This window comes from Podarcis tiliguerta (assembly GCF_965153285.1).
Source record: "Podarcis tiliguerta genome assembly, chromosome: 2".
In the NCBI taxonomy this organism is placed as follows: Eukaryota; Metazoa; Chordata; class Lepidosauria; order Squamata; family Lacertidae; genus Podarcis; species Podarcis tiliguerta.
This window is the reverse complement of record NC_139535.1, coordinates 20657270-20680137: the sequence shown is the minus strand read 5'-3', so window position 1 is coordinate 20680137 and position 22868 is coordinate 20657270. Positions and strand designations below refer to the sequence as shown.

The window sequence follows — 22868 nt, the reverse complement described above, 5'->3', positions numbered from 1 at the left end:
CCTGTTACGTGGCTCTTTTAAGAAGCTGTTTTTACTGTCTTTTATGGGTTGGAAATTTCTGCACAAAGGGAAGAAGTAATGGGGACCTTCAAGCCCTGGTGTGTAGGCTTTGAGCCAGCCATCCAGCCTCTCCTCACATTGTGTGCTTTAAGAAGCATTTTGTGCGGAACCAGCAGCGAATTGCATTTCTGTAGCCCACCTTCCAAGATGCCACAGAACTGGCAGGCGTGCTTTTAAAAAACTATTCTCACAACAACCTTATGAGGTGGGGCAAACAGTTTATTTGAACCTGGGTTTTCTCCAATACCCCCCCCCGAACATGCCCATTTTGTTTGTGTGTGTGTGAGAGAGAAATGAGTGTGGAAGCCAGGGGGAGGAAGGGAAATGGTGTGATCATTAGACTCAAAGGAGATCTTGGAGCCGTTTCAGGCACACACACCTCTCAAAGTTCAAATATGTCACAAAGGGGAAAGGAAACACTTATGCGAGTTGTTCTCTGCAGGGCTGGCACTCTTGATTTGTAATGTCTTAGTCCCAGCAGCTCCCTTGCATGTTGCAGTTCTCTCCCCCAGATGAAACATGCGAACCCACTTGGCATGCTGCAGTAGCAGCAGGCAAGAGGAGCAGAAATTCCTTCTGCCAATGATGCATTCTCTGCATGCCCTTTGCTTGTTTTGGTTTATTCACCAGAAACTGCAGGTCCTCTCTACTAAGTATTATGAACAGAGTGGAAAGAGGTTTAACCACCTTGAACTACATACTTGCTTCTCTGGAAGGAACCTTCCCGGAAAGATTAGAGTGCCTGTGCTTCCTTAAAAGGCTTGACATCTAAGCATCATTGCCTCTGAACAGGTGGCCCCTTTTAACAAGCCGCAGATCTTTCCACAAGTTCTGGCAAGAGCAGGCCCGTTCTCCTCAAAGGTCAGACTGCATGCTCTTGGCAAAGGCTTGGCAAAAGCACACAAGTCCAACTTTACTTGACCCCTTTACAGTGGGGGTGGTCATTCAGCAGTAAGGTAAAGGGACCCCTGACCATTAGGTCCAGTCGCAGACAACTCTGGGGTTGCAGCACTCATCTCACTTTACTGGCCTAGGGAGACGGTGTACAGCTTCCAGATCATGTGGCCAGCATGACTAAGCCGCTTCTGGCAAACCAGAACAGCGCACGGAAACGCTGTTTACCTTCCCACCGAAGCGGTACCTATTTATCTACTTGCACTTGACATGCTTTTGAATTGCTAGGTTGGTAGAAGGGCCGAACGACGGGAGGGATTCGAACCGCCGACCTTCTGACCGGCAAGCCCTAGGCTCTGTGGTTTAGAGCACAGCGCCACCCGCGTCCATTCAGCAGTTATTGAACTACAACTCCCATCATCTCTGATTATTGCCCTGCTGGGCAGGAGTACAAGAACAGTTGGAGGATGGGCAAAGGTTAGCCACACCTGTTTTAAATACCAGCTACGTTTGGGGCCAGAATGGAGACCCTTAAGCCATAATTCTGAAACTATAGTTTGAGGAATGTATTAAAGGCATTGTCTTCTGACCTGTTCATCTGGGTAGAAGCAGCAAGTGGAATGTGACTTTAGCAGAGAAATAATGTGCGGCACAGCACAGGCTGGGGTGGGCTTCTAAAAATAAAAAGGTATGTCTGGATGTACCTATGTAGAGGCCCAGCAGCACACAGTTGGAGGGCTATATACTCTAATCCACGACTGCCAAAAGAAAAGACACTGAACCCTGCCAAATAGCTGTAACTGCACAAGGAAGAAGTTGGAAGAGGCCTTCTCGCCTCTTTGTTTTATTGTAAAAAAGAAATACAGAGACAGAGACACAGGACCCCTTCTCCAGAGCCTCGTTCAGCTGACACTTCTGGAATAGGCTGATGCGTTTTATCTTCAGCCCCTTGGTCAAAGCGGCTGATAATGCGAAGGGGGAGCAGCAGGCAGCTCCACCCCTCCGGCAAAATGGCACTTCTGTGAAGGGAGCAGTTCATGATCATGGCAGCAAAGGTCAGGCACCACAGGGCAAAAATGAGGCTCAGGAAAAGCGCAAGGGACTTTCATCAGAAAAGGCGTTTTTCATACCTAGGCAAGAGAAGGAAAAGGAAGCTGAAGTTGCGCGCCGTTCACCGGAAGTAGCAAATTATTTACTCTCTTTTACCAAACAGAATTAGATAGGGGCTCTCCTGCTTAATTCCACTCCCCTGCTCACAACCTCAGGAGCCATTTTTAAGTAAAGGAAGAAGTGGACGGCAGTTTTGGCCCTTGGTCCTCGACCCTCCATTCACAATGTCAGCTCGAACCCAATGATTTTAAAATTTATTTTCTGCTCGGAACTAATTCCTGCCATGGGCTCCAATCCAGAGCAGAAGCATGCTCCAGATTCAGACTCTGCAGCTGCTGCTGCTGCAAAAGAAAGAACCCCACTGTTTTTACTACCATACATTTGCATGCTCGCAGCATGACCATAGGCTTGTTTCAGTGCAATGAACCTTGACTGTATCTTCACGCAGTCTCCACCTCCAATTGCGTACTAGTATTGGGTGTAAGAAGAACACCCTCACAGTGGTACCTTGGTTTGCAACCATTTTGGATTACAACCACGTCAAACCTGGAAGTGCATGTCCCTTTTTGGGGACTAAAACTCTTTTTTTATTATTATTACAACCCCCACTCTTTTTTTTTTGGAGGCCCCACTGGTGAAAGCACACCTTGGGTAACAACCTGTTTTGGTTTACAACTGGACCTCTGGTACGGATTATGGTTGTAAACCAAGGTACCACTGTATATTAGAAGTACAGCGGTACCTTGGTTCTTGAACTTAATTTGTTCCAAGAGTCTCTTCCGACTCCTGAAACCGTTCGAAAACCAAGGCACCGCTTCTGATTGGCTGCAGGAGCTTCCTGCGCTCAAGCGGAAGCCACGTCAGACGTTCAGCTTCCGAAAAACGTTTGCTAATTGGAACACTTATTTCTGGGTTTGCAGCGTCCGGGAGCCGATTTGCTTGACAACTAAGCCGTTCATGAACCAAGGTACCACTATACTCCACAATTCTAAAAAATCCAAACATAAGAAGGACCTAGCTTCAACAAGAAATAAACTATCTGGCCCTCTCTGATCAGTTCAGGGTGTTTTCTAACAAACGCTGCCCCTTTCTGCTTTGGTATTTGTCCATAGGTTCAAACATGGCCTTGTGCTAGTTCTGCTTCAGAAGCTATTAAGAAACATCAGAATTGAAAGTAATTGCTGGGTTAGTTCCTTCTTGGAAGTGTCTAAAGCACCTCAGCCACTTCCCTGTACTCAGGATACTTTGGGATCCTAATTGGTTCTGGCCACAGGCTGCTTTCAGCCTGGCAGCCAGGAGACACACTTTTCTTTTTTAATTTCCCTGTTTGCCAAGTGCTCTGCTTACTCAAGATGGATCAGTTGCACATAAAAACTTACGAATGGAGGCCATGAATCCCTCCTTCTACTTGGGCAGATGCTGTCCTCTTTTCAAATTTCAGCTCTCCAGAATACATCATGGCCCTGGCAATGAAAGTCAAGAAAAGGGTGAGAGAGTGTTCCTGTTCCCCTACTAAGAGCCACATTCTTGCAATAATACAGGATGGGAACCGTGGTGTGGGTGGACCAACCCATGTGGGCCAATCATGGAAGTGAGGGGCAGGCATGAGCTGCCTGATAGATTGTGTGTGGCCTATAGCAGAAATGACCAGCAGAATCCAAGACCAGGGAGAAGAGATGGTGGAAAATGATTAGAAGAAATTTAAAGATTATTTACAGAAACAATGTAAAATTAATGAATGATGGAATGATGTTGGATTGAAGTTAAGGGGTTTATAGCAATAAGGTTTGAAATATTAGGGAAAAATGGAATGCTAAACAGAGGGAAAGGTAAAGTTAAAATATCAAGACAAAAATTAAGATAAAGGTAAAGAGGGAAAGGATTTGCTGAACAAACAATCGAACTGGAATACAAAGGGGGGAGGTGTGGGGAAGTCCAAGAAACAAGCTAATGCAAGATATGTTTTGAAAGATGGAATTGTTTTTAATTGTTGTCATTTTTTTGTATTTTTTCTGGTATTGTTTTTTCTTTTTTTCTGTCTGTCTTATTTTGTGAAAACCTTAATAAAATATTATATATATATAAAAAAAGATAGATTGTGTGTGGCCTGCTCACATGCCTTCAACATACATTATCCCAAAGTATACAAGATTGGCTGGGGGGGCGGCAGCGCAGAAAGCTCTCACCTCACTTGCGTTAGACTCTTGGCTCCAATATCCTGGCAGGAGTGCTGGATGCCAGCAATCAGGTACGGCATGAACTTGTGAATGGAGCCCTTGTCTTGCACAGCGCCGGAGACTCCCTGTGCCACTTTAATTTTATCTGTCTCGCTGAGAATCACAAAGAACAAGAAAAGGCTTGTGAGAAACGCAGAACTGGGCTTGCAAGCTTTTTCCAGAGATGGCAAGAAATAAATGTTTATGGTGAGAACAAGGAAGGGTGCACTGCAAATCTTCCGCCTAAGTCACCAGATGCCCGCCCCAGATAGAAAAATCTGGGCTTGCTTCTGAAACGCAAGAGTCTGAAAAACCTCCAGTGGGAGAAACTTCCATAGAGGAGAATCGGCAGCGGCAAATGTCGGTTTTATTATCTTCCACAATCTGCATGCATTATTTTGTTTTTGCAGCCCAGCCTGGTACCATTCAAGCAGTCCCTCTGTTAAGAATGCACATCTCCTACCTGAAGTATCTATTCTGGCTGCCCAGGTTCTTATCCATGGCATCAAGTGACCCCATGCCCCGGTACTTCTTCAGCCTGATCCCATCAGAAAAGAAATACTCCCCAGGGGCTTCAGTTGTGGCGGCCAGAAGGGAGCCCATCATCACTAAAGCCAACAAAGAGAGCAAGAACAAGTGGTGTGACGTTCCAAGGAAAGCCTAGCTAGCAGGGCCAGAGCTCAGGGATGATGGGAGTTGTAGTCCAACAACATCTGGGGACGCAAGGTTGAGAAACACTGCCATAAGGCATTACAATCACTGGAGGAAACCAAGTGTCGCACAAGCCTCTCTCACAGTGAAAGTGTTTAGTTTATTTTATTTATCACCTGCCCTTAACGCTAACATCCCGGGTGGACCTTATACGGGCATTCACACACCTCCAAGCACCGGGAAATCTTGCCCAATCTGGTTTCCCAGAGGTACACACAGGTTTGACACCAGTATTCCCCACAGCAGTGCATTAATGCAACACAACCTATAGCTGCTTCACCTGCTCTACCTAGTAACCACTTGCCCCATGCAGGACAGATGTGTCTGGTACAGCACATCTGGAGATACTACTGTGGCAGAGTTCCCTGGTGCACAACCAAGTTTTGCAAGCTCTCAGTGAAATCCAAGTCGACCGCCATTGCCATCTCACCTGTGGAAGCGCCAAGCGCCAGAGCCTTGGCGATGTGCCCGACAGTCTGGATGCCGCCATCCGCAATCACCGGCACGCCAAACCTCCGGGCGTACTCCGACACTTTGTAGACTGCTGTGGCCTGAGGCCTTCCACATGCCAGGACTAAATCCAGAGAGACAGAAAAAGAAGAATCATAAGAACAATCAGAGTCTGGTCTGAGGCAGGCCCTTTGACGGAATCCCCATCTTCAGCACGCAAAGTTTTAGAAAGGCACATGGCTTCTTTCAGCTACTGCCTTTAAGTATGAGACAGAGTAAAGCAAGTCAGCCTGCAGGGGAAGCACCTTCCAGATTTTCTTCCCAGAATGCAACTAAAATTGAGATGTTAAGAGCGGGGCTGGGGGGGGACGACCCTGATGTAACTAACATATGGAGCACATGTGTGCTGCTCCAATGGCCAGGGAAGGCTTCTGGAACAGCCCACAGGGCGATAGCCCATAGAGCATATAAAAATCCATGCAGTCTTGAGTCCCACTGACCTCGCTTGCATGTGGCATCCAACCGGAATACTAGAAACATTCGGAATATAACAAAAGCCCTGTTTGTGCTTGGTGGAGGGGACATGAGGGCTCACATGGGAGTTATTACCAAGCCAGCTATCTCCTGGCACACAGGGCGGCTGTGTATAGGCCTCACTGTTTCCATCTAAAGCACAAGATGGTACAGGAAGCGAACATTCCTCAAATGAAGGATTCCGGCAGAACACACCCCGTGTGTCCATAGGAGCTCTTCTGTGCTCAATTTCATCAATTTGTCCCGGATTTGCTAGCTGTTTCCACCCCACGTGCCACTTTGGATGTGCATTCTGGAAGCGATGCATACTGCACAGCCAAGGACATGCAAAAACTCTTGCCAGAAGTGTACCACCCTTTCTTCCAAAGAGGGCTTTCTTCCCCCCCCCCCCCCACACTTCACAAATAACTGGGAGGCTTTTCTCTGCCTTGATTAGAAGAGTGTACCAGATGAGATTGTGACCATGCAAGATTAGTCAAAGAGTGCAAACTTCCCGTTGAATGCAGGGTTTCAGGGATGCTATCTGCACCGCCAAAGCTAACTCAGTGCTTCACCAAGAAACCGAGCCAGACACAAGCCACTTTTTGCACCAGCTCATCTGTCGTTTCATCCATTCCCCTTCACTTTCTAGGGCTCAGTACAGGCAGCCCGGAAAGGGAATCTCCTCCATTCTAGGAAATGCGAGTTTCAAATTCACTGAAATCAACTGCATTGAACTGGAACTCAAATCAATCATGAAATGGGCTGCCAAAAAGATGAAACGGTGTTAGTGCTAAAGAGGTGGTCTCGCTTTTGCTGAGGCTGCCTAATGTTGAGAGCAGCGTTTCCATGTTATGGCCGACAAGCCAATGAAGCAGTTTGTTCCGTACATAAACACCCACCCTATACTCTGGTCATAGGAACCAGGTCATGTGCGTAACTGACCTTTGCAACAATGGTGTACATTGTACACTGAGACCAGCCCTTTATGAATTAACATGTTGACACCAGGGAGCAAGACACAGTCCTACAACCTAGTGCCTTGCACAGGTGTTGACTTCCAAAGCAGGGTTTGAAATTTGCCGTAATAATTTGGTACGGTAGCGTCGCTGCCATTCTGAATTCCACAGAATAAGATAAAACAAAAAATGGGCAAGCCTGGTCTGACAAACTCTTCATTGTCATAAAGCAGGGGTGGGAAACGTTTTTGAAGCTGAGGACCATAATCCCTTGGAGGAGTTCCAGGACCACATACTGGTTGTGATCAGGTCTAAAGCAGATGCAAACACCCCTTTTCTCTCTCTCCCTTTGAAGCCTGCCACCTCGCTTAAGAGAGTTGCCTGGGAATATATGCTCGCAAACTCTTACTGCATTTAAGAACCATAACAGATTAAAATGAGATTGTTGTGTTCCTGGGTCATCACAAACCAGCTGGTAACCCTGTTAGATAACTGGTTATATTATCTTAAGGCTGCACCAGCCTTTCCTAGCCCGTTGGTTGTCTATTATTATTAGAATTTATATACCGCCCTATGCCCAGAGGTCTCACTGATCTACACTGACCGGTAGCAGTTTTCCAGAGTCTCAGAAAAGGTTCTTCCTAGCTCAGCTTCTCAAGACCCTTTAATACAGAGATACAGTGGTGCCTCGCAAGACGAAAAGAATCCGTTCCGCGAGTCTCTTCGTCTAGCGGTTTTTTCGTCTTGCGAAGCAACCCTATTAGCGGATTAGCGCTATTAGCGGTTTAGCAGCTATTAAAGGCTTAAGGGTTTAGCGGATTAGCTGCTAAAAGGCTATTAGCAGCTTAGTGCCTTAGAAAAAGGGGGTGGGGAGCAAAAAAAAATATCGCAAGAATCGCAAGACATTTTCGTCTTGCGAAGCAAGCCCATAGGGAAATTTGTCCTGCAAAGCACATTGAAAAATGGAAAACCCTTTCGTCTAGCAGGTTTTCCGTCTTGCGAGGCATTCGTCTTGCGGGGCACCACTGTATAAAGATTGCAACTGGAACCTACAATATGAAGGTTCTGCTACTGCAACTAGCAACTTCATTGTATAGCTATTGCTCCGTATCCTGAACTTTGACAGTTATAATAATGCAAAAGCAATTGCAGATTTGAGGAATACTCTCCCGGGGTGGGGGTTGCTTGCCTGGAGCCTTCATTACATCTTTGGGCACCAGGTGAAATTGTTTCTCTTCAACCAGGCTGTTGGCCAATTAACATTCTATGACCTTGTAAATGTGTTTGTGGGAGGGTGTGTGTATGTGTGTTATTGGTCTGTTTCTGTTTCATTATGTACTTTGTGGTCTCATTTTGTATTTTTATGCTGTGAACCACCTTGTTATCTTCGGATGGAAGGGTGGTATACAAATTCAATAAATAAATAAAATTAACCAATAGTCACTTTCTGGGCATGTGAAGTGGACACAAACGTTTAAACCGTAACAAAAAAAACGGTGGCTTTATGGCACTACAAGTCTCTCTGCCGCTTTCACGTTTGTCAAAGTATCCAACTTGGAAGCAGGTTAATATTACACCATGCATGTATCAGACATTTGTTGCCATATTGACCTTAAAGAGATAAGAGGTCCAGAGTGGGCGATGCTGAATTTTTACTGGACTAACCTGCCCAAAGCCCTGATTGCAACTGTGTCAAAAACCTCAAAGAGACATGTCAGGGATATAAAGTCCATAACTGTGTTGACTACCACAGCTGGGATCCAAAAAAAGTACACATGCACATGGAAAAGAAACCTGAAAATGCACGTGGGAAGCTGTGCTTGCTGTCTGTCAGGTGAGTAGAGATCATAGTTCTTGGGCTGCTACAGAAATCTGGCACCAAATGCTTTTTTTCCAAATCAGGCCAATACCTGAAATGACTGTTTTTACTTTTAGAAACAGCAACTTTGACTTCATAACAGATATAGCTCTCTAAAAGAGAATGAGCTAGTTCTGTATGGGACAAGAGAATGACCTAAGTCCTCTCACGGCAACCAATTGCAAGGGAAAATAAGCATATCTCCCTTATGGAAAGCCAAGCAAATGGCTACTGGCATTCCCTGTGGCAAGCAAACAGGAGAGCAGCTGGTGTTATGGGCGAAAGGCTATCCCCACTTCCCACGGAGAATCTCCATGCTCAAAAAGGAAGCTCTCATTCATCTGTGTGGAACGGTAGCTAAAGCCCTTTTCCACGTGGCTACTTTGGGGGCACTTTAAAGCTGCGTGGACAAGCCCGTAAGTAGGAAAAAACAACTACCATGGACTAAGGATGGGGAACATACAGGACAGGGACTGCGGTTTTCAAATACTTAAGAAGCTGCCTAGAAATGACCACCTGATTTACTCACAATAAAAGCTTAGAATTGCCTAAAGTAGGCTGAAATTGAGCATCGTTAAAAAGGTTTCCTATCCATTATCAATGCTGCAATATGGATATGGTCATCAGTGCACCACAAAATCCTTCCATCATTATAAAGGAAGATACTCAGGCCAGCTCAGGCTACCCTGCATGAAACTGGGGGCTTCCTAGTAAATGTAAACAATCCCTGCCAACTAATTAAACCCCTAAAAATCACAATTTACTATTTTGTATATCTGGTTGGAATTTAGTTCATTTAACTTGCAGAATCACAGCTGCTGCCGCACGTGCCATCAATTATGGCACCTTCGCCCACCAAGAGAAAGGAAGCAGTCAAGGTAATTAAAAAATAAATAAATCCATATAGTCCTGGATTTAAGAAGAGAGAAAGAACTCCGGCTAGTACCATTAAGGGCAACTTTGAAACCCTGCTTTAGGAAAGGCTCAGAATCAAAAGAGTGTCTCAGCTTTTAACAACCAGTATCCAAAGCCACAAAACCCCAAGTGCGTCTACAACTAGATTATTCTCAAAACAAGCAGGGGGGGCGGGGGGAGGGGCAATGGGCAGCCAATCAAAGCCTTGCTCCAAGGCACAAAATTAAGGGGTGAGGGGAAGGGGGCAATGACTTACTATAGGTGCCAGTGACTGTGGAAGGGCATTTGGGGCTGTGGGACTTTAGGTCTGGAGGGATCTTTGGAGCAGCTGAACAAGACAAAAACACATAATAGTTTAGAGGTAAGAGGTAAGCAGCTCAGGAACCAGGAGGACGCCCTGAAGAGTTGATGCAACGCCAGCATGCTGGCACTGTGCAGCCGGGCTGCACTCCATTAGTACAGAATTGGCCCTGGCCAGGCAGCCCAGCACATCACTCCTCTCTGCTCCGTTGCTGACTTTATAGACAATTAATTTGCTGCATGCTCAGAGTCACAACTGCTCTGTCCTGGTTGCTCACAGGGACAGCCTCTGTACTACTGGCATGGCAAAAGGGCAGGAGCCCACCTCGGTATCGGAACGACTCAATGGACCAGATACAATTCCCCTCCTTTCCAGGCACTGTACAGATTCTGGGCTAGTGCTTCTGGAGGGCTAGGTTCCTTAAACAAGGCACTGGGGAAGAGAATGTGTTAATGATCTGCAGCGGGAACGGAATACCTTCTTGCGTGATGCAGATGGAACCGCTGCCCATGCCGACCCTCAGGGCATCGGCCCCGGCGTCAATCAAGTTCTTCGCCTGAGCTGCTGTCACCACTAGAAAAAGGAGGAAAATATTACGAAATGGGGGAAGGGAGGGGGAAGAGATAGAAAACCGGTCTCCGTCATCCTGTGCTTGCGACAGTAACGTTTTCCCTTCCAAAGAGATAGGACCGGCTTTGCACAGAGGAAGCCACTGAAATCTCAGCTGAAAAGGGCAGGCTCGGAGTCCAGTTCTTGCTGGCTGACCGGCCTTCGGCCATCTCACCAACGTGATGGTGTTAACAAGAGAAGGGAACAACCTGTACAACCAAAGTGCCTTCTTTTGTTAATTCAGAGGAGGAGGTTAGCAGTTAGGGCATGCTGGATGTTTGACCTCTGGTTAGACCAGAGGTTTTGTCTGGTGTGAAAAGTGTGCCTTGCTGAATCCCATGTTTTTATTTGTGGCATTCTAGCAAGCTGAGGATTTGGAAATGTCAATGGTTGCACTCGTGACTTTAAAAAAAGGGCTTGGAGCCTATTCTTTTGTCGAGGGCTGCATTTCCTCAGGGGCTGTATGACAGCAGAGAGTCGATCCAGAGCCAAAAGCCAATGGGGAACCCCCTTTTTTCTGTCTATCACTGCCAGCTCGTGGGCTGTTAGAGAAAAGCCCTTCATCTCTCCTCTGCCAGCCTCCAGCCAGCTAGTGGGAGGTTTTTTTTTGGGGGGGGGGGTAGCCAAAAAGCTAGAAACTTCTGTAGATTTATTTACAAGTCCGTTCTACAACCCAAAGAACACGACCACATTTTAATGTTTATATTAGCAAACATCTTGTTACCGTTGCCTCCAATGACCTGCAGCTCAGGGTATTTCTCCTTGATGTATTTGATCATGTTGATTTGGAAGATGGAATTCCCCTGAGAGGAATCCTGGGATTGAAAAGAAGAGGAATGAGGTCTAGAAGCTTGCTCTTCATCAGAGAGCATAAAGAGATGTAACAGCTATGGGAGATTTCCAGACAAGACCCCCTCTGCACATACTCAAACGCAATCAGCTCCACATAGAAAAGTCCAGATTCTATTAACAAGGCATCACCCCTACTGCATACTACTAAAACTCGCTTACCACCCCTAGGACTCACCAGCACAACAACGTCCACGCCAGCTTGCACTAGTAAGTCGAGACGGTATTTGTCATCTTCATGGGTCCCAATGGCAGCCCCACAGAGCAGCTGCTTCTTGGCATCTTTTGACGCAAGCGGGTAGTCCCGATTCTTCTTCAAGTCTGTGCGTGCAATTATGGCCACCAACTCCCCCTTCTCGTTAACGATGGGCAGTTTTCCTGGAATGCCAAAAGTTATCTCTGAGTTGCAATTTTAACTCTTCCCGAAGGTTTTTCATCTGCTTTTGTTTTTCATTCTCTTTGATTTTTCAGCGGCAAAAATAAGGATCAGAGTAAACTGGAGCAATAGATAAATACAAAACCTGATGTCCATAAGCCCATTAATCAGTCTGCATTGTCAGGCACCAATTCATATAATATTCAAAATACAGAGAAAGAAAAGGGAAAATGCTGCCCCTTATTGAGAATCCAAGCCAGAAGAGGTCATGACTTAACAAGGCTCTTGAACAAGTCCACTGTGGAATAAGGGTTTAAGCCTGGAAGCTGCAGCTCTGTACAACTAACTACAGTGGTGCCTCGCAAGACGAAAAGAATCCGTTCCGTGAGTCTCTTCGTCTTGCGGTTTTTTTCGTCTTGCGAAGCAAGCCCATTAGCGGATTAGCGCTATTAGCGGTTTAAGGGCTATTAGCGGCTATTAAGGGATTAGCGGCTATTAAGGGATTAGTGGACTAGCTGATAAGCGGCTTAGATCAGCTGATAAGCGGCTTAGCAACAGCTGATAAGCGGCTTAGGGGCTGGGGGAAAAGGGGAAGAGGGGAAAAAACCCTGCAGAACTCGCAAGACATTTTTGTCTTGCGAAGCAAGCCCATAGCAAATTCGTTTTGTGAAGCACCTCCAAAACGGAAAACCCTTTCGTCTAGCGGGTTTTCCGTCTTGCGAGGCATTCGTCTTGCGGGGCACCACTGTACACTGATGTTTTGATTTCCCCCCACAAGGGGCAGGACAATTCTTTGAACTTTTGATCTTCTTCACTTAAAGCAAACTGGGCTTAGCTCAACGTACTTGGGAGACACCTCTGGATCACATTATATTCAATCAATCAATTTTTATTACGGTCCAGAGACCCAACAAATCATTACAAATCAATACACGATTCATACAGCCTACCTCCAGGTTAAACAAGCATTTTGTTTAGAATATAGGGCTCATTTGTTCTTGCACATTATAAGCCTTTGCTCAAGACACTGGTAAAATTAATGCCCTAGGAGTGGAAAGTAATTGTGCCATTACCATTGGCACATCAAATTACGAGGTTAAAACGTGGGATGAGCCACATGTTCACTGATTTACCATCGTATGCACGGAATACCACACATCTATTCCCACTGACCTTTTTTACTCCTCTGCAAGATTTCATTAGCTTCTTTTAATGTAACTCCTGCAGGTGCTACAACGAGGTCTTCCCGCGAGGTCATGATCTAGGGAAAACCAAAGAGCAAAGTAAAGACGCTGTCCTCTGCGCCTGAGCCAACCTGAGCTGTTCTCAGTAGCAGAAGAACAAATGTTCAGCTGGGGTCTCAAGAAACGAAGAGAGCTGCAGGAGAGTCTCAAACTGCAGCAGAAATTTTATTTTGCTCAGAATTAAAGGAAGGTTGACAGCATTTTGATCAGACTAGGCACAAATTGCTAGAGGGAGAAGGGCAGTGGTCCCTGAGAACATCATAGTGCAGGTCAGAAATATTATTTATAAAGCATTTGTATGCCATGCAGTAACCGTGTTCTCTTGGCAGCTTACAACAAGAAAGCATTTAAATACAGTAACAAGGGTACCCCCTGCCCGTACGGGCCAGTCTTGCCAGACTCTAGGGTTGTGCGCTCATCTCACTCAAGAGGCCGGGAGCCAGCGCTGTCCGCAGACACTTCCGGGTCACATGGCCAGCGTGACAAGCTGCATCCGGCGAGCCAGCGCAGCACATGGAACGCCGTTTACCTTCCCGCTAGTAAGCGGTCCCTATTTATCTACTTGCCCCCGGGGGTGCTTTCGAACTGCTAGGTTAGCAGGCACTGGGACCGAGCAATGGGAGCGCACCCCGCTGCGGAGATTCGAACTGCCGACCATGCGATCGGCAAGTCCTAGGCGCTGAGGTTTTACCCACAGTGCCACCCGCGTCCCAGTAACAATACAGTAACAACCAACCACCTAAAAGCAATGTAATGTCAGTGGCAGCAAATAAAAATGTGTTGTTGTTTTTTACTAACCAGTTTTATTGCTATGTTATTAAAGCCTAGTATTATAGTAGCAGTGTTTTTATGCTGTGCCCTGCCTTGTTGTATTTTCCACGAAAGTGTGGTTTATAAGTATTTAAATAAAGGAAATCACACAATCCTCCAACTGCAGTCTGAAAACAACCCACAAACATTAGCAACCTCAGTGGCTCATGTACCCTACCTTTAAAGTATGAGCTGTTGAGCTATCTGCCATTAAGACTTAACAATTATTTTCTAGGCTTAATTGTATCCGTGATCCCATGGCAAATCCGGTCCTCAAACTACTTCCTATCAACTTCCACACATGACTCTTCCAGAGTAAGAAATCTGAGAAGAGTGGCCTTAAAGTGTCTCACCCAGACAGGAGCAACAGAAAACAAAAGCTTCCAGCCTTGCTCAGCATCTCTCCCCCTCCCCGAAGTTCACATCTCTCCAGAGCTCTTTTCAAAGCATGTCACTCGCACCTCCCACTGGAGGGTAATCAGAGATGATTTAAGGCCGCTCTTGGGCAGCGTGTATACTGCTGGTTGTGTCAGCACAGCCTAAAGATAGCGCAGGAGAGCAGAATGGGCTCCAAGGCACTGCGGAACGTTGCACTGCTGAAATCCGATGCCCAGCTATACAGCGGTTACACTAATGCTAGCTCCAGAAGGCTTACATTATGCAATGCGAGGGGAAATGAGCCAAGCAAACAGGAAAAGTTGCAAAAAAACCCATAAACCTGTGCTATGCTCTAGTGCTTCAAGACATAATTCCTTTGGCCAGTGCAAAAGCAATAGTGCTAGCAGTCCACACACTGCCCCAGCACAAGTTCTAGTCCTGCTTACTGATCCCACAATAACCCCACTGACCTCGCTGAGAGGCAGGTCATGCTCTTCCTCCTTCAAAAAGTCGATGTCTCGGGATGAAATAATCCCCACGAGTCGGCTGCCCATCTTCCCATTATCTGTTATAGGGATGCCGCAGAACCCATGGCGGGCTTTCGCTTCGAAAACATCTCGCACGCGATCTTTGGGGCTCAGCACTACTGGGTCCGTGATAAATCCTTGTTCGTATTTCTGGAGCAAGACACGAATTCAGAAGGAGAATTTTGAGCCACATACAAAATAGTTACATAAAGATATGAAGTGGGGGAAGCAGATGTCTGCGGAGCCAGACAGGACTCTCCTGGGGAATGGCCGTCAGTAACTGCAGCATTGTAGTGCGTGGCTTTCAAACAAGATTAGGGACTCATCCAGACAGCTGCAGGTACAGAAATACAGTGGTGCCTCGCAAGACGAAAAGAATCCGTTCTGCGAGTCTCTTTGTCTTGCAGTTTTTTTCGTCTTGCGAAGCAAGCCCATTAGTGGATTAGCGCTATTAAGGGATTAGCGGCTTAGTGGATCAGCTGATAAGTGGCTTAGATCAGCTGTTCAGCGGCTTAGAGAACAGCTGTTAAGCGGCTCAGGGGCTGGGGAAAAAGGGGGGGGAGGGGAAAAACCCCCGCAGAACTCGCAAGACATTTTCGTCTTGCGAAGCAAGCCCATAGCAAATTCGTTTTGCGAAGCACCTCCAAAACGGAAAACCCTTTCGTCTAAGCGGGTTTTCCGTCTTGCGAGGCATTCGTCTTGCGGGGCACCACTGTAAAGAACAAGACAGGTAACCTGCTATGCCCAGTTCATCCGAATTACAGGGATCCAGGAGACCAAAGCATCTTGCCTGAATGTACTGAGGGCGTCAACAGCTACTATGGGTTCATGCCAAAACACCAGTCAGATCTTTCTGTATACCTCAAATGCAATAGGACCATCTTTTAAGAGTCCAGCAGCCAAGATTCTTAGTGAACAAACAGCACACATTTCAAAGCATGGCTACAAAGTGAACTCTGTTCCACATCCATCACCATGAATGTCGGCGCAAATGCAGCTCTTAACGTAATTAGAACCAAGGGAGGTGACGGGGACTTGTACACAGGAGGGGAGAGGGCACCTTATCATACAGCCATACGTTTGTGGTAAAGGCACAGGTGAGTAAACTATGTCTACAGCAGAATACCCACCTTACAAAGCAGTGCTGGGCAATAGCCAAACCTGTTATCAAACCCTTCTCCCCAGGGACATTTGTATACACAGAAGATGGTTTTACCTTAACTTTCCGTACTTCGTTGGCCTGGAATTCTGGGGTACAATTATGATGAATGAATCCAATTCCACCTGTGAGCTGAGAAGATATAGAAAGAAGTTTAAGTTGGAACAGAAATAATACCGTGCTACCTTGGCTTAAGAACAGCTCAGTATATGAACAACTTGGATTAAGAACGCTGCAAACCCGGAAATAGGTGTTTTGGTTTGTGAACTTTGCCTCGGAAGCAGAACATGTTCTGCTTCCTGTTGAGTGTGTTCCATTTGTAAATTGAGTCCCCCGCTGCTATGGAAAAGCACACCTTGGTTTAAGAACAGACTTCCGGAACGGATTAAGTTCGTAAACCAAGGTACCACTGTACTTCTTTGCTGCCTTTGACCAAGGACAGAGAGAAGGTTAGCAGGCAGGGCTCACAAGCCAAACTGTTGTTGTTGGGTAGCATAAGGCTCTGCATTAAAAAAAACAAAAAACAATCCCCAGCTAAGAACTGATATACTAAGAATTTTAAATGCTGTAGGGAATAAGCCTAAAAGCAGAATTGTAAGGGACTCTGGCTAATATTAAAAAAATGATTACAGGCAAGGCCATATGTTTTTAACAGTACAATGCCATGCATGTTTAATAAGAAGCAAGCCTTACTGTGTTGAACAGGCCTCACTCCTAAGCATGTGTGTTTAGGACTGCAGATGGAATGATTTGAGGGAAAATGCTCTTGATGCCCCATAGGGATTTACCAAGAAGTATTTTTCACACAGGGACGCGGGTGGCGCTGTGGGTTAAAGCCTCAGCGCCTAGGGCTTGCCGATCGAAAGGTCAGCGGTTCGAATCCCCGCGGCGGGGTGCGCTCCCGTTGTTCGGTCCCAGCGCCTGCCAACCTAGCAGTTTGAAAGCACTCCCGGGTGCAAGTAGATAAATAGGGACCGCTTACTAGTGGGAAGGTAAACGGCGTTTCCGTGTGCGGCTCTGGCTCGCCAGAGCAGCGATGTCACGCTGGCCACGTGACCTGGAAGTGTCTCCGGACAGCGCTGGCCCCCGGCCTCTTGAGTGAGATGAGCGCACAACCCTAGAGTCTGTCAAGACTGGCCCGTACGGCCAGGGGTACCTTTACCTTTACCTTTCACACACACACACACCACACTCCAAACTAAGGTAAGCTCTCTCCCCCTTCTGCCCTGGTTTCTTACCGCCATTGCAATGGCCATGCAGGCCTCTGTTACAGTGTCCATAGGGGAGGATACCAAGGGAGTCTTCAGGGTTATCTTCTTGGTCAGAGCAGAAGTCAGGTCCTTAAAATAAAGAGAATTTGGCTGAAACAGCAGGTGGCTTTATCTGCGATCTTTTCAAGCACCATTGTCATCATACCTTAACACACTTAGTGACCCATCAGAACTAAAACTGCAGAACTAACACTGCAGATTCCAAAACGCTCAGTTAGTACTATAAAAAGAGACAAACAGAAAGGAATCTCCTACAGTGCAGAAAGCACTTGCTTCTTGACACTGATTTTATATATTATACAAACTTTAGTCTCATACTCACCACTTGGTCTGCAGTAAAGTCTATGTAGCCAGGGAGTATAAGGAAATCGCTGAATAACAAAGGAAAGAAGAAAAAAAATATTTTTGGAAGCCTAATACAGAACTTTTAACAAGTAAAAGGCTTTATAACGTAATTTGTGGTTCGCCGCAGCATGTTGCTGAGATAATGACCGTACCTGTGTGTGGGGTTTTCAACTAAGTTCTATTCAGAGCAAACCCACTGAAATTAATGGAACTAACTTAGTCATGATCATTAGTTTCAGTGGGTCTACTACTGAGAAAAGTTCAGTTGAATACCACCTGGGGAACCTCCTGAAGTTCTGTGATTGGAACCCCCAACAAAATTTCCTCCTTTAAGAAACAGTGCCTACAAGGGGAAGATTTGGATCAGGAACGTGGCTCAGGTAAGAGAAAGGGTTTAAAAAGTGTAGGAAACCTTTGGGCCTCCCAATGTTGATGAACTACATCTCCCATCACCCAAGAACATTGGCAATGCTTGTCAGGGCTGATGGGAGTTGTAGTTCAGCAACTGATCTGGAGAGCCAAAGGTCCTTTACCCCCAAGGCAATTCCTCAAATCTCTCCCAAGCTACTTTTAAATTTGTAGAAAATATACAGTCACAATTTTAGTGTTCATATGGTTTCCCTTCCACATCTAACAGCACTCTTGGGAGGTTAAGGGATTTGAATCAGGGCTTTGGTGCAGAGGGGAAACATCAGACTGCCCTTGCTCCTGGAGCCCAACCTCACTGGCTTCATTTTTCAGAGGGAAATCAAGTAGAAAGTTCTAGTCATACAACTTCACATAATACACACCTCTGGGATGGCTATGAGTGGGAATTGCCTTCTGTTTACTGCTTCTGCCAACCAAGCCTATAACCTCGTTATTTACTGTTTGAGAGAGGGTCTTGTAGCTCAGCCAAATGTTTCTGATTCACTGCCAGGAACAGAATATTGGGTCGCTGTGATGGGCAAAATGTCTTGCTAGAGACCCTGGAAGAGCTACTACCACAGAGAGTAAATAAAACTGAACCAGACAGACCAGAGGTCTGACAATGTCAGATATGCAATGCAAAGATTCCCAAATCAAAACAGGAATCTTCCACGAAAATTTGAATCTTTGGCATCTCCTGAGTTTTAGGAGTTAGAACAACCCCCCCACCACATGCATGCCCAGCTGTATTTAGCTTCCCCCACCCCCAGAAAGTCTCCAAGAAAGCAAAGTTGTGAAACTCCCAAGCAAAATGTTCTACAGGAAAAAGTTAGCTGATGTTTAACGAATGCTATGTCCCCAACTTGGAAACCTTCCAGGAGACCTGTGAAGACCTTCCTGTTGCATTGACTACCTCTCTACCAGCAGCTATTAAGTCATGGAAATCTAAAGGGAATTTCCACATACCAGGGGCATCATACGGGAGTGCTGCTGGCACCACTTGCCAGAAGCAACTGAAAGAGACAATGCTGTTGCCCTCATGCCTTGTTTGTAAGCCCCACAAAAGCTTACTGCTGTTGGAAACGGAATGCTGGATGAGATGGGACTCTTGGTCTGATCCTGAAACATGATTCTTATGTCCCGATGTTGGTGGACCCGAGACACAGTTTAAAGGCATTGGTATATATGTGCATTAGGTAAAGGGACCCCTGAACATTAGGTCCGGTCATGACCGACTCTGGGGTTGCGGCGCTCATCTCACTTTACTGGCCGAGGGAGCCGGTGTACAGCTTCCGGGTCATGTGGCCAGCATGACTAAGCTGCTTCTGGTGAACCAGAGCAGAGCACAGAAACGCCATTTACCTTCCTGCCGGAGCGGTACCTATTTATCTACTTGCACTTCAACGTGCTTTCGAACTGCTAGGTTGGCAGGAGCAAGGACCGAGCAACAGGAGCTCACCCTGTCGTAGGGATTTGAACCACCGACCTTCTGATCAGCAAGTCCTAGGCTCTGTGGTTTAACCCACAGCGCCACCCGCGTCCTATGTGTGTGCACTAGCTTGTACTATTTTTCCAGGAAGCAATTGACTTTCAGGAAATGGGAAGAGCCATAAGCTCAGTAGCAGAGCATCTGATTTGCACGCAGGACTCTGGTTCAATCCCCAGCAAGGGCTGGGAGAGAGACCCTAGTCTGAAATGCTGGAGAACTGCTGCCAGTCAGTATATACTGAGCTAGATGGACCAGTGGTCTGATTTGGTATAAGGCAGCTTCCTTATGATCCCTAGCTTTGGTGAAGGGCTGTAGGCTCAGTGGTAGAGCGTCCGCCTTGCATGCCAAATGTCCCAGATTCAAACCCTAGCGTCTCCCAAATTAGGGAAAGACTCCTAACTGAACCCAGGGAGAGCCACTGATAGGGTTGGCAATGCTGGCCTAGATAGTACAAGGCAGAACCACCCACTCGCAGCACCTCCGTCTTGCCAAAATTCAGAATGAGTTTGTTTATCCTCGTCCTTTATGGCATACTTCACTGGGTAGAAGGTGACTGCTCATGTTCTTCCTTTAAAAAAAAAAAAAGCTGCTTCTTCAACTGCAAAGTTTGTTTCCAAACAGAAATAATTTATTTATAGATTGCTGTTCTCTAAAAGCGGAGGGGTGAGGGGTTGTGGCTGCTAAAAAGAGGGTCAGCTTTCTCGTGCAGGAATTATTTCCAAGTAAGTTTCTCAGATGGTTCATATTGCACGTCTAGTTAGGGAGGAACTCGCGGAGCCTGTGTGCAACCACAGATCATCTGGCATCACGTGAGTCTCCACATGGATAGGAAGAGACTAAGCGGTGGAAGAGACAGAAAAATGGAAATAAAAACCTCCTCTCGCCAAAAACTCACAGTATACAACTCTAACAAGATAGCAACTTTATACTGCCGATTCATGTTCTTAAGAGGTTGGATCAGGGGTACATTCTATGCTGCTCATGGCTTTCTTCTTATAGAAGGATTATGACTAAATGCGCTCAGACTTGTCATATGGACCAGCAGGTGGTTTAGGAACATACACCGATACACAAGTGTAATCAGAGAAACTGTTACATGATATTCTGGCTCCATGGTCTCTCACAAGGGCTGGGATCATCTGCGCAGTTACTAGATAAAAAACACAAAAGGTCTTGCTGGGTGCGGGATTCAACAGACCCTGAGGAGGACTGACTATTCTGTGGAATTATGTCAAAGGTGAAGTTTAAGAAAAGCAAGGGCCAAGGAGCAAGAGGAGAGATCCGCTAAGCAGAAAGGATTCCTCAAACATGAGCTTTCAGGGAACGTCTTGCACAGGAAGAGGGATACTTGGCAACAGTTCTACTTATACAGTACTAGGCAACAGACACATGCCTCTCACCCAATGAAGAACTGAGAAAGGTGATCTCATATAGAATCATGGAAGGGACCGTGAGGATCATCTAGCCCAACCCCCTGCAATGCAGGAATCCTTCATCCAACATGGGGCCTGAACCCACAACCCTGAGAATCTCATGGTCTACCGACTGTGCTATCTGCACTACAACGCAAAAAGGAATCTACCCCACGAGATCTTTCTGGAAGTTCTAGAGCAGGGGAGAAACAAGGTCTGCATGTTCAGGCGGAGGGTTTTGCCTCTCAGGTCTCTCTCTCTCTGAAGTTGCAGGCTGAGAGTCTCTGCTTCTCCATAGGGAGCAATGGGCAGAAGGATATTTGCCCCTACTACTGGAACTAGCACCACCCTCGGCTTCAAAATAGACAAAAGTGTGGGGGTGGGGAGAGAGAGGAAGGAGGGAATCTCCTAGGGGCTCGGGTAAATCCTTTTGTCAAAGCCTTAGAGGAACCCCCTGGGGTGAAAGGTTAATTCGAGCATTCATGTTTAGGGAAGCTTTTACTGTTTGATGTATTACAATATTTTAATATTTCTTCTGGAAGCCGCCCAGAGTGGCTGGGGAAACCCAGCCAGATGGGCAGGGTATAAGTAATAAAATAGTTATTATTATTATTATTAGAGCACCCACTTTCCTTCACCCCGTGCCAAAGCCATCATTATAACCTTCACTTTCCTCGGGCTATGATAGCATGTCGCGGGCGCAATACACACACACACCCCAAATTCCGCGTGCGGGGTCCAAAGGGGCATCAAATGCCCCCCAGCATGAAAAGAAAAAAGAAAAACCTGTGGCAATTCCTCGAGGCGGGTGGAGACGTAGCGCCGACCCCCCACCCCATTACCACCCCCGCCCCACGGCCTTCCCAGGCGCCTCCTCACTTGTAGGTGAGCCCATCTCCGCAGTTGAGCATCTGCTGCGCCGTGAGCCCGTCGTCGGGCACGTAGCCGGTGCCGCCGCTGATCAGGTAATCGGCCATGGACGGATAGGCGCGCGGGCCGCGTGTGCTCCTTCCCTCGCGGCCTCAGAAGCAGAAAGCGCGCGCGAGGCTCTGCCTCTTCTGCCACGCGCCCTCGCCGACAAGAGAGTCAAGCGTCGGCGCCGCCGGGTACAAGAGCGCGGAGCTCGAGCAAACCCCGCCCCCCAGACGACGACGCGTCCTTGCGTCACGCCGCTCCGTCCGCGCAGGTTTCTCTTCCTCCCCGCCCCCACCCTGCCTTGTGGGTGCGGGGGGGGGGAGCGGGCTACGGCGGCCGCGCGGGCTCATGCGCGGCAGGCTGGACGGGCTTCGCCGCCCTCCTTCCTCTTACCCCTCCCCTCGCTTCTTCTCCCGAAGTAACGAGTTAAGAGCGGGAAAACAGAAGACGTTCCTTTCCCCACTCATTTTCCTCGATTCTATGAGGTCATTTGGGCAGAGCAGCAATTTTATTTAGTAGCCCCTTTTGTTCTTTTTTTTTAAGAGCCCTTCTTATTAGCTGCGCTGTGTGCAGAGAAGTGGACCGGCCCCCCCAACACGGTGTGGCAGTGCCGGATTTACGTATAAGCGAAACAAGCTATAGTTTAGGGCCCCCAAAAAATTTAAAGGGAAAAAATCGATGTACATTTCCAAAATATAAGATAAAAAATAAAATAAAACCTACATACAGCAACAGTGTTTTGTGTTATATAGGCGCCTTTGAAGCTAGCCTGCTCCCTAAAATATCACTAGTTAAATACTTATTAGGTCTATAAATTACCATATAGCATATATTCCACACACGAAAACCGACAATTTGTTGTTGACAAAGGACAGCTGGACATATAAAGGGCCCTATTACCTTCAGTAGCTTAGGGGCTCATGAAAACTAAATCCAGCCCTGGTGTGCGGGTGCGTTTGGTGGTGGGGCACCGGCTTCTGAGGAATGAAGGTTAAATTCCTTATTTTTTAAAAAAAACAACCCAAGGCGCCAGATTCTCCAAAAAAACTGCCATGGGGTGCCAACACGTCAAGCAAGCTGTGCTAACCT

The 22868-nt window shown here is 46.8% G+C and overlaps 1 protein-coding gene and 1 long non-coding RNA gene across 5 annotated transcripts; one reads left to right on the top strand and one right to left on the bottom strand.

The window, feature by feature from the left end:
* Window positions 1-1766: 1766 nt before the first annotated feature.
* IMPDH2 (inosine monophosphate dehydrogenase 2) lies at window positions 1767-22088 on the bottom strand. Of its 4 annotated transcripts, XM_083425781.1 has the most exons (16): window positions 21744-21963; window positions 20549-20602; window positions 17533-17581; window positions 17178-17279; window positions 15997-16071; window positions 14724-14930; window positions 12995-13082; window positions 11624-11823; window positions 11321-11411; window positions 10465-10560; window positions 9943-10014; window positions 5422-5565; window positions 4744-4888; window positions 4251-4394; window positions 3444-3527; window positions 1767-2084 (listed from the first exon to the last, which is right to left on the bottom strand). In XM_083425781.1, exons 1-16 carry the CDS (start codon window positions 21839-21841, stop codon window positions 2063-2065), a joined length of 1671 nt encoding a protein of 556 aa, XP_083281907.1. In that variant the 5' UTR covers window positions 21842-21963; the 3' UTR covers window positions 1767-2062. The 4 variants fall into 4 exon arrangements, with proteins under 4 accessions (XP_083281907.1, XP_083281908.1, XP_083281909.1 ...); XM_083425782.1 differs by lacking the exon at window positions 20549-20602 and having other exon boundaries at window positions 21744-22020; XM_083425783.1 differs by lacking the exon at window positions 9943-10014.
* Window positions 5572-8346, top strand: LOC310671057. Its single transcript, XR_014507724.1, has 2 exons — window positions 5572-7596; window positions 7949-8346. It is a non-coding gene; the product is annotated as an uncharacterized lncRNA (long non-coding RNA).
* Window positions 22089-22868: the final 780 nt, after the last annotated feature.